Source organism: Perognathus longimembris, chromosome 1 (assembly GCF_023159225.1).
Source record: "Perognathus longimembris pacificus isolate PPM17 chromosome 1, ASM2315922v1, whole genome shotgun sequence".
Lineage (NCBI taxonomy): Eukaryota > Metazoa > Chordata > Mammalia > Rodentia > Heteromyidae > Perognathus > Perognathus longimembris.
The window spans coordinates 151810495-151823048 of NC_063161.1; the positions used below are offsets into that span (position 1 = coordinate 151810495).

Genomic DNA, 12554 nt, shown 5'->3' on the forward strand with positions numbered 1-12554 from the left:
GGGAGGAGTTTTAGATGGATTCTAGAGCTTTGCCCCTGTGCTTTCTGATTCTGTACATCTGCCTAGCAATGTTTGTTGTTGTAGTTGTTTGCTAGTTTGCTGGTCCTAGGCTTGAACTCAGGGCCTGAAACATTTTTCAGCTTGAGGCTAGTGCTCTACCACTTGAACCACAGCTCCACTTTCAACTTTTTTTTCTTTTTTGTTGATTAATTGGAGAGAAGACTATCACAAACTTTCCTGTCTGGGCTGGCTTTGAACTGTAATCTTCAGATCACAGCCTCCTGAGTAGCTAGGATTACAGGCATGAGCCACCCATGCCTGACTAGCAATATGTTTTTAAGAAGCCCTCCAGATAATTCTGCAAAAAAAAGCACATGTGAAGGTGAGGACCTAGAGACCTTTTAATATGAAGGAAGGAAGGGAGGGAGTGAGGGGAGATGGGAGAGAAAAGAAAAGATTCTTTTTATACCTGATGTCCTTGTGACCTTGGGAAAGTTGCTTGACTCCTTGAGTTGCATTTTGATTTGTTGTATAAAAAGGTGGGCTGAGGTGTGGCTAGAATGGTAGAGTACTTGCCTAGTTAAACTCCAAGCCCTGTATTCAAACCCCAGTACTGCCAAAAAAAGAAAAAAAAAAAAAAAGATTGGTAATTTTTACCTTGAAGAGTTTGCCTGGCTGCTAGAAAGCACTATGAGAACACGTGACACCTACCCTCTGGTCATTGTTTTGCCCTCCTTTTCTTCTGTATCAGCTCAGATTAGGCTGATCTCTTCTGAGTGCTGATCAGATCTCAAATAGACTCTGCCCTAGCCTTGACCCAGCTGGGTCAGCTCCTTGTCCCCTTCCTTGGGCATTTTGTCTCTTCTATGGATTTGTTGGTCAGCCTCTGGTGGACCTCTGGTCCTGCCCAGGCATTCCTAAAAAGCCCACATAACTATACCTCCCTAGAGGCCTTCACCATTACCATTAGCCCTGAAGTTTCACCAACCTTTTTTTTTTTTTTTTTTTTTTTTGCCAGTCCTGGGCCTTGGACTCAGGGCCTGAGCACTGTCCCTGGCTTCTTCCCGCTCAAGGCTAGCACTCTGCCACTTGAGCCACAGCGCCGCTTCTGGCCGTTTTCTGTATATGTGGTGCTGGGGAATCGAACCTAGGGCCTCATGTATCCGAGGCAGGCACTCTTGCCACTAGGCCATATCCCCAGCCCTCACCAACCTTTTAAGATCAGACTTTTTGTTGTTGTTGTTATTGTTGTTGTTGTTAGTCATGGGTTTTGAACTCAGGGCCTGGGTGCTATCCTGAGCCTCTTCAGCTAGCACTTTACCACTTGACCCACAGTGCCACTTCCATTTTTTGAGTGGTTACCTGGAGATAAAAGTCTCACAGGGACATTTTACCTGCCTGGGCTGGCTTCAAACCAAAATCCTCAGCCACAAGCCTCGGATCTCAGTCACCTGAGTATGTAGGATTACAGGTGTGAGCCACTGACACCCAGCTGTTTTTGTTTGTTAGTTTTCAAAACAAAAATAGCTTTATTTTTCTGATATTACGCCAATACCTATTATTTCTTAAAAGAATGGAGAAATCATCAGTTGGAGATGACCGGGGTGGTGGGGTGGTGGTGGTGGTGGTGGTGGTGGTGGTGTGTGTGTGTGTGTGATTGCTAACAGGCATTTGAGCATACCTTCCCATCCTTTTTGCTTATTTTTGAGATAAGGGGTCACTTTTTTTCCTGAGCCAGCCTGGGCCACGATCCCTGATGTGTGCTTTCCATATAGATGAGATGATAGGCAGGTGTCACCAGGCCCAGTTTTTTCTTTGAGAATTACAAGTTTACAAGCTCCAGCCACTGTTGCCTGGCTATTTGTTAGTATTTTAGTATGTTCCTTCAGGCTCTCTCTCTCTGAGAAGATCTGTGATATTCATATTGTACAACATACCGTATATACCCTTTCACTGTCAGAGTGTTTGCCCAAAGACACTCATATTTAAATGTTGATTCTTACCTTACTGTTACTAACTTCATGTGCAGCCATATTGTAAAAAGTTTGGGTAGGAAAATATTTAGGACAAAATCTCATGTGCACTTTGTTTTGTTCTCTCTGTTAATCATAAAACATCAACCAAATTCTTGGTGTGAGTTGTTTGTTTTATTTTATATAAACAAGGCTATAGCTGTTAGTTGATTCAGTAATTTAAAAATGTATTTACTTTTCTTCCTGATTATTGAAGTAATTAATATCTGTTTGTAGAAATGTTGAATACAGAAGACTTTCTTTAAAAGGGAAATTTCATCCTTAAATATCTTCATTTTAATTCCTTGTATTTCCTTAGGATAGAGCATCTTAAGTGTGGGATTATTGAATAGTAATGCATGTTTTTAAGATTCTTAGTACTGCCCAAACTGTCTAAACCACTTAATGTCTTAAGAATATATGCATTTGTTTTAGTTTACCTTTTCTAACTCCTAAAACTTTAACTGACAGTTGTGTGTGTGTATGTGTACATACTGAGGCTTATACTCAAGCTTTCATGTTCTTGCTCAGTTCCCTGTTCTTAGCTTGTTCTCTACCACTTGAGCCACACCTCTAGTCCAGCATTTTGCTAGCTTATTGGAGATGGAGTTCCATTGGGCTTTTCCAACCTTGCTTCAAACTGAGATCCTCTAGGTCTCAGCCTCCTAGGTAGCTATAGGCATGAACCACTGCTCCCCAACTTTAAACTGAGAATTTTAATGTGAGCCTAAAGTGTTAATAATATATGAAATATTGCTTTTACCTTCATAACCTCAGAAAAGATTATTTTTATATAAATTTGTATAACCTTCCTAGAATAGGGCAGTGTATACCAAAGTCCATATATTTTTGATTCAGTAGCTTAAGAGTTTACCCAAAAGAGAAACACACACACACACACACACACACACACACACACACACTTGTCTAAAATTCTGAATGGGAGCATAATGATTTTATATCTACTCATTAGAATCTATATACATAGGATGATAATTATAATAATATATTACAGCTATGGAATTTTTTAAGAGTTTTATTTATTTATGTATGTATTTATTTTTATTATAAGACTGGAGTGCTGGACTCTAGTTCCAGCTACTGGAGGCAAGAGGATTGTGAATTTTGAGGCCAGTCTGGGGAAAGCTAATTAGACCTCTGTCTCAAAAATAAAACAAAAATAGAAGAGTGGGATATGTAGTTCAACTGGTAGAGCCTTTGACCTTGCCCTGGTCATGCACAAGGTCATGAGTTCAATCACTAGTACCCCAAGAAATTCAGTTCAGGGGCTGGGAATATGGCCTAGTGGCAAGAGTGCTTGCCTCCTACACATGAAGCTCTGGGTTCCATTCCCCAGCACCACATATATGGAAAACGGCCAGAAGGGGCGCTGTGGCTCAGGTGGCAGAGTGCTAGCCTTGAGCGGGAAGAAGCCAGGGAAGGTGCTCAGGCCCTGAGTCCAAGGCCCAGGACTGGCCAAAAAAAAAAAAAAAAGAAATTCAATTCAGTTAAATAAATAAATAAATAAGCTATCCAAAGTACTTTCCTTTTCCATTTTTATAAAGAAAAGTCATATAGGCAGAAAATGTTTGGCAGCTTACACATATCAAATATTAAAATGGTCATTTAAGGTGATAAGATTAGAAACAATTTTTGTGATTTTTTTTCCTTTAAAAACATTTTTTCAAGGACTGGGTATATGGCCTAGTGGCAAGAGTGCTTGCTTTGGATACATGAAGCCCTGGGTTTGATTCCCCAGCACCATATATATAGAAAACGGCCAGAAGTGGCGCTGTGGCTCAAGTGGCAGAGTGCTAGCCTTGAGCAAAAAGAAGCCAGGGATAGTGCTTAGGCCCTGAGTTCAAGCCCAGGACTGGCAAAACAAAACAAAAAAAACCCAAGAAACATTTTTCAAAATTCTTTTGAGGTGAGTTTTTTTTTTAACTTCATTATAGACTTTCTGTAACCTTTGGTGTGTAAGAATGAAGTGAGTCAGTTGCAGGTTGTGTCTCAGCCATTGTGTCTGACTCCTAGTCACTCAACCCCTTCAAACTCCCTACCCCCTAGCCCAGGTCAGCTCTCCTGAAGAAGGACCAAGGGTCTTCATGCTCAGGACTCCAACATCTGCCAGCCTGCTGTTTTACCTTTGCTTTAGTTTGCTGTCAATGGGCCTGTTGAACATTAAGGCACTTGGCAGAAGCCCCCAGTAACTCTAGCCAAGATTCTTTCACTGCCGCCTTTCTCTGAGAAACAGTTATTCTTCAGCGGGTGACGCTGTGCACTGGTGAGGCTGAAGGAGAGGAGGGCTCTGGCAGCCGGGCAGGAGGCTGGCCCAGGCGAGGCAGTGGTCATCCTGAGCCAGTCCGAGTATGGGGCTTTACACACAGGCTGGCCCCATAGCTATTCTTGGCACCCCTGCCTTTCATGGCTTTGATTTTATTTTCCCGGGATGATGAGATGATGACAGTGATGTTGGTGATGGCACTAAGATTTTTACACATATGATCATGGAAAGGGCACTTGCTTTGGCATAGGTCAGGCCTGGATTCAAATTTGGCTCTTTTACTTCTCAGCCATAGGGGTCAGCAAATGGCTTCACTTTCTTGAGCCTCTCTTTGCTCATCTGTGAAGTAGGAATGGTGCCTGTCCCATTGATGAGAACCAAATGATACAGCATACCTAGAAGTGTCAAGTATGCCTGCTAGTCTTTGGTCTCACCTTATTTGTCCATGCCACTTTTCTCCCTTCCTTGTGACCTTAAAGGGACTAGGATTGACTCTTAATGACTTTGTACATCCTGGCTGGAATGAGGAAGGATGGCTCTAGAAAGGGGATAGGACATCAGACTAACCGCTGGGGGTGGGGGTGGTTTGGGTTCAGCACCACCTCACAGAACAGTGGATGTTCTGTGTCTTTGCTGCTCTGTAAAGAGGATGGTACCCGTTCCACTTGCTTTATGGGGATTTTGCAAAGTGGTTGAATTTGAATGAAGTAACCGAGGACTTTTTGCACAGCAGGAACTATTACACAATAGGCAGGTAAAATAAAGTTTCTGATATACTGGAAATGAGTATAGTATCTCACATGCTGTGAGGGTTATGTGCAAAAATACATCTTAAACATGTTAACCCAGGGAATGTGGCTTAGTGGTAGACTGCTTGCCTAGCACGCATGAAGCCCGAGGTTTGATTCCTCAGTACCACATAAGTAGAAAAGGTCAGAAGTGGCAGTGACTCAAGAGGTAGAGTGCTAGTCTTGAGCAAAAGGAGCTCAGGGACAGTGCCTAAGTGCTGAGTTCAAGCCCCAGGACTGGCAAAAACAAAAACCACCAAAAAAAAAAACATTAAAAAAATGTTACGCAGTGCGCCTGGATGTAGTAAGTACATAGCAGTGGGAGCTGCTGTTGAATTTTTTTTTTTTTTTGGCCAGTCCTGGGCTTGAACTCAGGGCCTGAGCACTGTCCCTGGCTTCTTTTTGCTCAAGGCTAGCACTCTGCCACTTGAGCCACAGGGCCACTTCTGGCCATTTTCTGTATATGTGGTGTTGGGGAATTGAACCCAGGGCCTCATGTATACGAGGCAAGCACTCTTGCCACTAGGCCATATCCCCAGCCCCGCTGTTGGAATATTTTAAGAAGCTTGATAAAAATAAGAAGATGAGCCTTGAGTTAGACTGTTCCCAGGGACACTTTGTACCTACAGTATGGTTAAAAGTTAAGTCTTTTTATTGATTGATTGCTTGGAGAAGTAGTCAAGAGCCAAGCTTCAGTGGCTCTCACACCTATGGTCCTAGCTACTTGGGAGGCTGAGACCTGAAGGACCTTGGTTTGAAGTCAGCTCAAGCAGAAATGTCTATGAGACTCTATTTAATTGGCCAGCAAAATGCTAGACTGGAAGCATGGCTCCAGTGGTACAGTGCCAGCTATGAGTAAGAAAGCCACGCAAGTGAGGTCTTGAGTTCAAGGACTGGTACCAGCACACACACAAAAGAGTCAGAAAATGATAGTAACACAACCAATATTTGTACAGGAAATAACCTACCTTAAATCCTTTTGTATGTTCATGAGTTTGCTTAACTCACAATTACTTTTTTTTTTTTTTTTTTTTTGGCCATTCCTAGGCCGTGAACTCAGGGCCTGAGCACTGTCCCTGGCTTCTTTTTTGCTCAAGGCTAGCACTCTGCCACTTGAGCCACAGCGCCACTTCTGGCCATTTTCTGTATATGTGGTGCCGAGGAATCAAACCCAGGGCCTCATGTATACGAGGCAAGCACTCTTGCCACTAGGCCATATCCCCAGCCCTCACAATTACTTTTGAGAAGGGGACTGACAGTTTCATTTGATAGCTGAGGAAACTGAGCGGCAAGTGGAAAAATGACTTGTATGTTGTCTCCCTCTTTTCCATCCCCATCCCTTTGCTCACACTGTGCTCAGGGCCACTTTTCCCTTGAGGCTTGTAGCCCTTGTTCCCCTTGTTCTCGGCTACCCCACACTGTCAGCCTACAGATGCCGCTGTGCTGTTGGGCACTGCTTCCTGCCCCGTACAAGGCAGCTGCAGGGCCCGAGCATCTGAAGGCTCTGCAGCTGCTCAGTGAGGAGGAACAAGTTACCATTCTGAGTCTAATCCCTCTCGCAGAGTACCTGGGAGACACAAGAGCTTTGCTACGCCAGCCAGAAAGTGTGCCACTGTTGCTGTGGTGAGAGACTGGCCACCTCCCTACCTAGGACCAGTTGCTGAACATCCTCTTCAGCTTCTGCTCTTCCTTGGCCCAGACCTGTGGGCAGCAAAGAAAGAGGTCCAGCAGCTCTGTGCTGCTGAGCACCCAGATCCTGGGCTCGGGGCTTCCTGTCTACGCTTCCTCCCTGCTTCTTCCCTGCACCACCATCTCTGCATCCAGGGAGGCTGCAGCACCTCAAAAGTTATGTCTCTTAAAGTGACATGTGCTTATTATAGAGCATTTGAAGACAAAAAAGCACAGAAAATCTTAATATTCACTTAATAAATATTTCCTGAGAAGTGGATAGGTGACGACATGAGTAATTACCTATCTTCCTATCACTGAAAGACATTTTTAATATTTTGAAGGTTCCTTCTAGATCTTCAATGTTTTTGTTTACGTCTTTTATAGAGCATTTCTCTTATAGGTATATAAACAGGATTTTGAATTTTGCTATTTAATTGAGGGGTAAGTGAAATGCCTCTGTGATATAAGGGTCTTGAAACATTCAATTGTTTTTTGAATTTTTCTCTTCTGATTACAAATGTTACCTGTGCTTGTTATGAAAGTCAAGACATTTCAGGAATAGATACTGAATGTTATTTATATGCACATCTTTCCTATAAGAGACAGAATCTTAACCATTTTAATGACTATGCATTTACTACTTTCCCATTCTGTAAGTTCAGATGTTATGATTTTTCATTATTAAAAATAAAGCCAAGATAAATGTCTTTACACACAGGACTTGTGAAACAATGTTCAGTTTCTGTTCATGTGATAATTTCCCAGTTGAGAGATTCTGGGGTTAAATAGCATGAACATTTGCATCAATTTGAATTCCTATCAGTGATATGTGAGCTTACCCATTGCACTATGGTTTGTTGGCATTGAATATTGTAATTAAAAATTACAACATTGATGACAGCTGAACAGTTTCTTTTTTTAAATTTGCATTTCTTCAGTATCTGTTGAATTTTCCATGTTTGTTAACTAGATGTATTTAGTCATTTTTAAGACTGCCCCCTTTCCCCCTTAACTCTTGGGGTATTCATATTCTTTTTATCAATTCATTTAAAAGCTTTCTGTAGTAGAGGTATAAGACATTGTGGAGGCTCATAAAGAGATAGGGCAAACCAGGTGACAGGAGCTCATGCCTGTCATTCTAGCTCTGTGAGAAGTAAAGATAGGGAGGATATCTTGGTTTTAAGGCCAGCCTAGGCAAAAAGGTTTATGAGACTCCTTCTCAACCCAGAACTGCAGTGGCACATGTCCATCATTCTAAGCTAAGTGGGAGGTTGAGAGCCCTGTTTCAGGGAGGATCGCAGTTCCAGGCCAGTGTAAGAAGAAAAGCCAAAGCGACATCATCTTAGCAGAAAGCAGCTGGCATAGTGTGACATTCCTGTCATCCCAGGTACAGTGAAAAGCCAAAAATAGGAGGACCACAGTACAAAGATGTGCCTGAGCAGGAAGTGAGACCCTATCCTCAAAATACAATAGGGCAAAAAAAGAGAAGGGGATTTAGGTATGGCTCCTCAGTATTTACCTGCCAAAACTGAGTTCAAATCCCAGTAAATACATAAATATATATATACATACATTCTATATATCTTTATATTTTCTCTCTATATATGGTATTATACTTTCTATATATCTTTATCCCATAAAGATATATATTTGTGTATATATACATACACAGAGTTTTCTCTGTGCATGTGTGTACATACATAGTTTTAAAATTTTGGCTTGTAAAATCTGACTACTGTAGATTAAATTTGGGGATTGCAGCTTTGTAGCTGTGTATACTAAGTAAGTGATATAAGTGTCTCTGTCTTCAATCTTTAAAATTTGTGGTAATAGTATTTATTTTTTGGTGCCAGTGCTGGGGCTTGAACTCAGAGCCTGGGCACTATCCCTGAGTGTTTTTGCTCAAGGCTAGTGCTCTTCCACTTGAGTCATGCTCCACTTCTGGTTTAGGGGTGGTTAATTTAGAGAAGTCTGTCTCATAGACTTTTTTGTCCTGGTTGGCCTTAAATCATGATCTGCAGATCTCAGCCTCTTGAGTAGCTAGGATTACAGGCGTAAACCAACCAACTACCAGTGCTCATCTAATAGTAGTATCTTAAGGGGTAGTTATTAATGAACAAGAATGTCTATGTAAATTTCTTAGTACAATGCCTGGCTCACACTCAATGTGAACTTTTATTACTATTATTATTCCCAGATGACCTTTTCCTGTTTCTGGAACATTTGCCCTTCTACCCTTTTCCAGCCCCAGTAATCAAGTGACCTTGTTTTGTGTTGTAGATCAGCCAAATGGCCGATGACACAGTCGCAGAGCTGGACAAGCATCTGGCGGTGAAGACCAAAGAGCTCCTTGGATGAAGGTCCATCAGACCCCAGCCGCACACCAGAGCCAGGCCTCGGGTGGGTCCCCTCCCACTCCTTCCATCCACACAGAAGGTTGTAGCTATGTGGAGGCCCAGCCATCCTTTGGGGTGCTGAAATTCATTCCTTCTCCCCCTCCTTCCCCTCAGCTCCACTGTTCTGCTATGAGCCTTCTGGTGTGGAGAACGAGGGTGCCAGTGGTGAAGAGCCTTTCCTCAGGCAATTGCCTTGTCTGTGACCATTGACGGGGTAGCACAAATGCTTCCTCATTTCAGGAATCTTCTTTTCAGTGAATTGGGCCCTGTCTCTGTTTGGACTGATGTGAGCCTGGAACCCCTTTGTTCAAGGCCCATCTTCATCAAATCGTAAAATCTAAATAAAATTTAAAAGTGACTACAAAGAAAAAGATACAGTCTGAATGGGTAATCTCTAAAAACAATCTGTATATAAAGCAATGATGTTTTCGCCTCTGGATCATCTTCACCTATGTTCTGCTCTCTGTCTAGACCACTCTCTCTCCTCACCATCCTGCCCTGTTCAGCTTGGATGTCATGTCTTTTTGGTCCCCTAACCTAGGCTGTCATAGCTTATTAGTGCTGTCTTTATTTGAACCCCAGTCTGTTTCTTGGCCTCACACCTAGAGAGAGGAACACCTAGAGAGAGGAACATGTTTAGGCATTCATTTATTTGTATTGTGAGTAAATGGTGCATAGTTGCTACTCAACAAATAATGGTTACTTTTTTTCTTTTTGTGGTTTTCATGCTGTCATTTTCGGCTCTTGTCTTTGTCCTAGATGTTTCTTGGGCATGGTAGTGAGATAATTTTCCCCTAGGGACTGTTGTTAATAGACATGGTTTACTGTGGCAGCCTTTGGGTGCTGGAATTTTTCCCCTTCCTCCTTCCTTCCCTCTCTCCCTCCCTTCCATTCCTAGGCATTATTTGTAATCTTCACAGTAACTTGACAGATGAATATTATCTCCATTGACAAATAGGAAAATGTAGATGACAGTATTAAGTAAGAAATCCTCCCAAAATAGTAAAGCTATAAACCACTAGAGGGTTTTCATTATTCATTGTCAGTCTCACTTTACAAAAATGCGAAGTTTCTTGCCTAAGGTTACCTACTGCCAACTGTTCTGCTCATTGATGTCCAAGGGAGGAAACAACCTCGTTCCTACTATATACTCCAGATATGCGAGGCTTCCCACACCCTTCTCCAGTTCCCAGCAAGCATCTTTTTTTTTTTTTTTTTTTTTTTTTTTGGCCAGTCCTGGGCCTTGGACTCAGGGCCTGAGCACTGTCCCTGGCTTCTTCCCGCTCAAGGCTAGCACTCTGCCACTTGAGCCACAGCGCCGCTTCTGGCCGTTTTCTGTATATGTGGTGCTGGGGAATCGAACCTAGGGCCTCGTGTATCCGAGGCAGGCACTCTTGCCACTAGGCTATATCCCCAGCCCCACCCAGCAAGCATCTTGTAGTGTAACTCAATACCAGTGCTCTCTGCCTGGAGATAGTATTCCACAGGTTAAGAGTTGAACCCCACAAAACTGCCCACACTTCTGATTCTAGTGACTACCTGCTGACTGCCCTACAGACTGGGTGCCTTATGTCCTCCTCTGATGTGCTTGGACAGATAGATCACAGAACTCAGGGCGAGTTTCCTGCCCAATATTAACGACACAGATGAGGAGGGACCTAGGACAAGCTGCGGGTGGGGAGGGAGGTTGTGCTCAGCAGCCAGGGCCTCTCTGGCCACCTGTGTCCCTTCTTGCATCTCTAACTGCTCAAAGGAGCTGCTGCCTCCTGCTGCCTAGTAAGCATTTAACAAGTACTCGTTATTTGTCATGCACTGTATGATATACTGGGAATACAGATAGGAGGAGTAGGCTGTGACACCTGTTGCCTGTTGCTTTGTGTATTGCCTTGAGAGGAGAGGTTTGTTCGGGGTCTGCTAGGCGGGGTCTGCTAGGCGTCTGCCTTCAGAACCGGACCACTCTGCTGGCAGTGGGGCCTGGCTGGATGGCTCTGGAGCGGTGTCTGACCTCTCTCTCTGTTTGACCTCCTCCAGGTGCTGTCGGTGCTGGAGGGAATAAGGGCTGCTCTGCTCCCTCTGCCATGCTGTGAAATAGCCAGTGAGAGTTCAAGGTCAGGGTTAGGTCAAGGATGAAAGGACAGCCTGTCCTCAAGCCCCGTTTACCAGTCATCACACCATCCATCAGAAGGCCACCAGAACGGCACAGAGGCAGAAGGACAAGGAAGGAACCCCTGTTGGTGACCAAGACACAGGGCAAGGGCTTTGCAAACAGGCTTTCTTGAGTGGTCCAAATCCCCCACTCACTGCAAATGTGCTTCTCAAAGAAGAAGGATTTTTTTTTTTTTAATAAACAGAGGAAATGATAAATTATGTTGTAATTCCACTCCAAAGGCATTCAGTTCTTAACAGCCAAATCCTCTGTAGTCTTTAAGTAAACAAAAACTTATTTGGGGACCAGACGGGGTGGGAGTGGGGAGAATGAAAGATTTTCTGTGCTTGAGTCCCACATGTCAACATTTCGTGTGTGTGTGTGTGTGTGTGTGTGTGTGTGTGTGTGTGTGTGTGTGTGTGGCCAAAGCTAAATATCATGATAAATGAATAAAGGAAAACCTCAAGCCCAGGGCAGTCAGACAGCTCAGCAAATGGCTTTCAGCTGATTGCTCTATTTCAGTTGACGTTTATCAAAGGGCTCTCTGTTCCTCTCCTTGTCAGGGCTACAGTGGTGGTGTGGCCGGGGTGGGGAAGAGACTACCTGTTCAGATGTGCTGAGTAATGATTGGGACGGGGGGGGGGGGGGGGGGGCAGTTCACCCCCCCCCCTTCTCTCCTGAAGGAAAAAGCTGGGAAATCCTCACACTTGCCAGAAGAAGTAAGCACCTCTGCTCAGTTCAGTGACTCTCAAGGTCCCACAAAATAATTCAGGCCAAAGAAGTTTTTTTGCCTCTTCATTTTTTTTTTCTTTTTGCACATCCATACACTAAAAACAATTAGCTATTTTTTTTTTCTTGTGCTGGGCCTGGGGCTTGAACTCAGAGCCTGGGTTCTGTTCCTGAGCTTTTGTATTCAAAACTAGCACTCTACCACTTGAGCCACAGTTCCACTTCTGGCTTTTTGGTGTTTTAAGTGGAGATAAGAGTAGAGATAAGGGGCTGGGGATATGGCCTAGTGGCAAGAGTGCTTGCCTCATATACATGAGGCCCTGGGCTCGATTCCCCAGCACCACATATACAGAAAATGGCCAGAAGTGGCGCTGTGGCTCAAGTGGCAGAGTGCTAGCTTTGAGCAAAAAGAAGCCAGGGACAGTGCTCAGGCCCTGAGTCCAAAAAAAGAAAAAAAGAAAAAAAAGAGTGGAGATAAGATTTTCCTGCCTGAGCTGGCTTAGAACCGTGATCCTGAGTAGCTAGGAG

The 12554-nt window shown here is 43.6% G+C and overlaps 1 protein-coding gene across 3 annotated transcripts in view; it reads left to right on the top strand.

Moving 5' to 3' along the window:
- Positions 1 to 9855, top strand: part of Mrrf (mitochondrial ribosome recycling factor) — a 54334-nt gene extending 44479 nt beyond the window's left edge. For 2 of the 3 annotated variants that reach the window (XR_007210335.1, XR_007210334.1), the window contains 2 exons: positions 4586 to 4704; positions 9036 to 9107. Coding sequence is in view for 1 of the 3 variants with exons in the window: in XM_048341311.1 (XP_048197268.1) it covers positions 9036 to 9113 (78 nt within the window). In the remaining 2 variants the exon portion in view is untranslated. Of the gene's footprint in view, positions 1 to 4585; positions 4705 to 9035 lie in introns of all 3 variants that reach the window. The other variant, XM_048341311.1, reaches the window with a different exon arrangement.
- The last annotated feature ends 2699 nt before the right edge of the window (positions 9856 to 12554 follow it).